At 38.4% G+C, this 4,419-nt stretch overlaps 1 protein-coding gene across 1 annotated transcript; it reads right to left on the bottom strand.

Moving 5' to 3' along the window:
• Positions 1-3,423: 3,423 nt before the first annotated feature.
• On the bottom strand, positions 3,424-4,086 carry LOC130719152 (agamous-like MADS-box protein AGL80). The gene has a single exon (XM_057569793.1). It carries the CDS (start codon positions 4,084-4,086, stop codon positions 3,424-3,426), a length of 663 nt encoding a protein of 220 aa, XP_057425776.1.
• Between the last annotated feature and the right edge of the window lie 333 nt (positions 4,087-4,419).

The following is a 4,419-nucleotide window of genomic DNA, read 5'->3' as shown; positions in this document are numbered from 1 at the left end:
GTTGCCCTAACCTCGAGCTGTTCCAGCTTCGCAAACAAAGTTCTCCTCAAACAATTGCTCTGAGTCTTCCAAAGTTCCCTCAACTGAACCTCGGAGAAAAACAAAGCAGAATCCAAACAAAATCGATTAGTTCGATCGCAAAACAATACATAAACGATAGACAAAGCATTAAAGCTTCAGAATAGGACAATCAGGTACGAAAAGACAAGTTTTCGAAACCGAAAAACTCCCCCCTAAAGGAAATAGTCCACGGCCTCAAAGGAAAAAGGGCTTCGGCTCTTTTTCTTTGATCAAATCAATTCACAAGGTAGTTTTAGGATAAAACTAAGGCAAAGAAACTGTCGGAACAATTTTCGGACAATCGGGTCGAAATATGACTATCCAGGGGCATTTTGGTCCAAAATAAAGGCTCAAAACTTCAAAGTTATCAGTTCTGAAAACAAATTTGACAGCAACGATCCTCATGACATCCGTGACAACAAATCCTAAAGGCACGAAGTCTGATTAAGTCTTTTCGACAATAAAGTTTCGAAATGTGAGCAAAAAGGGTTTTGAAACAGTTTTTCAGATCCTGGACAACTGGATCACAATCGGCGATTACTGACAGAGGTTTTAGGCTCATGGGAACCTAGAGAACATAACCCAAGCAAGAAATCGAAGAAAACGGACAATTTTAGAAAAAGCTCAAAACTGTGAGCACAGAAACGACTTCAAAAACGCAACAGAAACAACAATCAGAGGTAGGAATCATGTTAGTTACCTCGATACCTAGAAGTAGGGACGAACTGCACGAAGATCAGTCAAGTTTTCGCGAAAATCTCCTCCCCCCTTGCTCTCCACGAAATTCGGCCACAATAGGAAGAAAATGAAGGAATTTTTGCTTTTCGAGCTATTTATAGGCAGGCGAAATCGCGGGAAAATGAAAATTTCGCGATTCCGATTTTTGCAGCACGTTCACCAAGGAATTCTAAGAGATATTCTGGCGTCGGAATTCCAGAACTCAAAACAATTATCTAAGATTTGGGAAAAACGATATCCAAAACGCCAAAAGCGGTGTAAGTTAGTCTGTCCCGAAAAACTACTTTTTGCTGTGATGCTCAGACGACAAAACTTCCAACAGAAGAAAGATTGGAAATGTCGAAACAAGTCTGGAAACGCGGACGGAATCTTCGTTAGAAGTCCCGAATAGAAAAAGTCTTCATCCTTTGCTCAAAACTAGGGTTTCGAAGCAAAGAAATTAGAGTCGTCGAGCTTCCAGAAAGTGAAACCTATCGTGCGTACAGTCCAGAGTTCCGAAATGAAACGCTGGTCGATGGAAAAACAAAGAGAATCTTTAAATTTTCCGAGAGTTCGAAAGCTCACTCAAAACGTTGCTTTAAGAGCGAAATAGCCTATTCTGGACACGCTCGCCATAAGGCAGGTGTGCAGACGACTCGCACTAACTCCGAAAACAACTACGCAACATTCCTCAAGCAATTCCTGAACTTTCTTCTTCATTAATCTTTCTCAAATGTCAAACTTCTGTCACGCTTACACTGATTCTACGTGTGAGTCGGAAACTTAACTTGTTCTGAAAATCCAGGTCTTACACGAAGCCTCAATCTCTAGAAAAAAAATCCAATTATAATTAATGTTATATGAATATCTTCATTTTAACAAATTTTAACTAACTTATACTGCTTCAATTCATAGACACCGAACAACCCCAAATCATATGTGATTTTTATTTCACTTTTATCACAAACACTTCTTTCCTTCTCTGTTTTCTCTCTCTTCACCTCCCCCAAATTAAAATCCCCGTCTCCATCACCCGGTTGACATTCTGAAGCCTTAAGGACAATTCGCTGGCAGCCAAATCAACATGCAAGAAAGGGAAGAAGTTCGGATAACATTTCAAAGCTCACTGGAACAAAATTAAGCGTGACTAACGAGAGTGACATGGATGAAGAAGAATGGAATTGTGGATCGAGAGAGAAGGGTGAGATCGAGATCCAGAGAGGAGGAAACAGCGACAACGATCTTGCAGGTGGTGGAGGCCGAGAGAGAAGCAGTGACGACAGCAAGAAGGAGCTCGCTTTATTTGAATCCCTCTGTTCTTCCCTCATCTTCCACGGCCAAGCCCAGCCTCCGAGCTAACCAAGCCTCCACTGAACCACTGTCATCGCCCATGTTCCAGATCTAAATCGTTCTCGAAATTGGATCTTATTTGACTCTCTCCTCTATGATTTTCCTGTTCTGGGATTGTTTTGGGCTTTATTATTTGATGTTAAAGTTTGGATTTTTAATGTTTGGAATTGAAGATGATGGAAAAGTATTGAAATTTTCAAGGTTTTTTCATTTGGGTTGTCTCAAAATGGGTTAAAAATGCTCTGGATAAATATTGATATAAAAGTTGCATGATATGGGTATATGAGTTGAAGGATGTATTTTGATTTATACAAGACATGAGTAATCTTGTTTTGCATGATATGAGTATAAAGGGTACAAAGTGGATCTTTATGCAAAATTGTGGATGTAGGGATCTGGAATAGAATTTCATCTAGGCTGTTAAATTGTTGACGGGATCATATTCATTTACAACAGAGGTTTTAATGAAATGAAAATATTTCTTTGTTGTGGTGATATTGAATCTGGAACATGTTTCATGAGGAAGAAGGAGGAGGACGATGATTTATGAATTTCCGAGTTTATTGAGTTTCTGGGTTTGATGAGTTTCTGGAGGGAGGAGAGGATGATGAGTGGTGGTTGAGGGAAGGGGACCAAAATTACAATTGGGAAAAACCTGATTCAATTACATAATTAATTTTTCTAATTAAAATATTATGAAAAAAATGTCACGTCAGCCTTCCGTTAGTTTTTGGATGGAAGATGGAAGGAAAACCAATTCTGCAAACAGAGGTATTTATCCGGGATGCGTAATGCAATTAATTGTTGTTCCACCAGAATCGTGAAAAGGATATAGGTGAGGGACCAAATGTGTAATTAAGCCAAAAGAAAACACATTCAAACACATCATCGAATAGTACCAGACTAAACCATGATTACTTATTACTTTGTCTACACAAATTTAAAGGGAAAAAACGACCAAAGATAGAGCAAATAAAGGGGGATATTCTTTGAACTCAGCGAAAGAGACAACAATTATTATGACCTTTAATTTGACATCTTCGAATGTTATCATTGTCTCAACCATTTATTTTTTAAAGCAAAACAAATTTATTGAAAAACAACTAAAAAGAGACAAAACCCATACGTCTGCCTCCGTCAGAACAAAACTCAAACTTGCCAACGAATAACACAAAAAAAAACAACTGGAACCTAGAAATAACAGCAAAACCAATTCGATGATGCCATATAATGACCTACGCCTCGAAGATTTGCTTCTACTACCAAATAAAACCAATAAGAAAAAAACCATCGGCCCTAATCTGAAATATCATCGTCTCCGCCATTGATATATTTAAGAAAAGATGTAAAATCTCGTGTGGCTTTCTTATACATTTCATCACTTTGGCTATGATTCACCTGTGCCTCTGCTTGAATAGTTGCTCCATTTGCCACTAAGGTTGAATCTGCCACTTGAGCTTGGCTCTGAGATGTTGAAGCATTGTTGTTTAGTTCAATGAGCCTCTGATCCACTCGCTTCAACTTTTCATCAATTTCCCATTCCATTTGATTCAACTCATCATTGTTCATAGTTCCAGTGATATTTTTATTGCCGATTACTTTAAACAGGCGCAAGGACATCTTTATCTCCTTGTTCTTCCTCTGCATTTTTGCTGAGTTCTCTTTGGCCTTTAGAATCAATTCATTCAACAAGCTCTCCTGGTTCATCATCTTCTTACCCCGCTCCAATTCTGGATAACTTCTGAACTTGGTGATTATCCTTTGAAGCTCCGATGGGGATGGCCATTCCTTTGGTTGAGCATGAAACTCTGTACTATAAATAAGAGCACATGCATCAATCCCACCAGCAAGGATGGTGAGTTCTTCCAGGTTCTTCAGGAGGCCTTTTTTCCTTCTCAAGTATGTTGCCCTCCTTGAAGTTTCATCAGCAATGTACTCAAGCTTCACCTTACCTCGCATGGTGGTGAATATGAGGGAAATTGGGAAAATGTTTTTTTTGTCTTGATCTTGCTACAAGCATCATATTATTTTATAGAGCCCAAAATGATATCAAAAAAGTATTTGATACACTTATCAACATCTTGACCCCATAATCGAGACCCAGCTGTAAATAATGCGCAATCAATTTTATCGTAAAGCACTGGAGCGATAAGATTCAATATTATATGCTAGCTAATTACCAGTTGGGGAACAATAATATAGCCAGCGCTTGTTTGAGAAGATTAAATGAATATGGAGAATAATACTTCTTCTTTTTTTCCCGATAGGAAGCCATAATAATAATTTTAAAAA

Source organism: Lotus japonicus, chromosome 5 (genome assembly GCF_012489685.1).
Source record: "Lotus japonicus ecotype B-129 chromosome 5, LjGifu_v1.2".
In the NCBI taxonomy this organism is placed as follows: domain Eukaryota; kingdom Viridiplantae; phylum Streptophyta; class Magnoliopsida; order Fabales; family Fabaceae; genus Lotus; species Lotus japonicus.
Note: the sequence above shows the minus strand (reverse complement) of the source record. Positions and strands in the feature narration are given on the sequence as shown.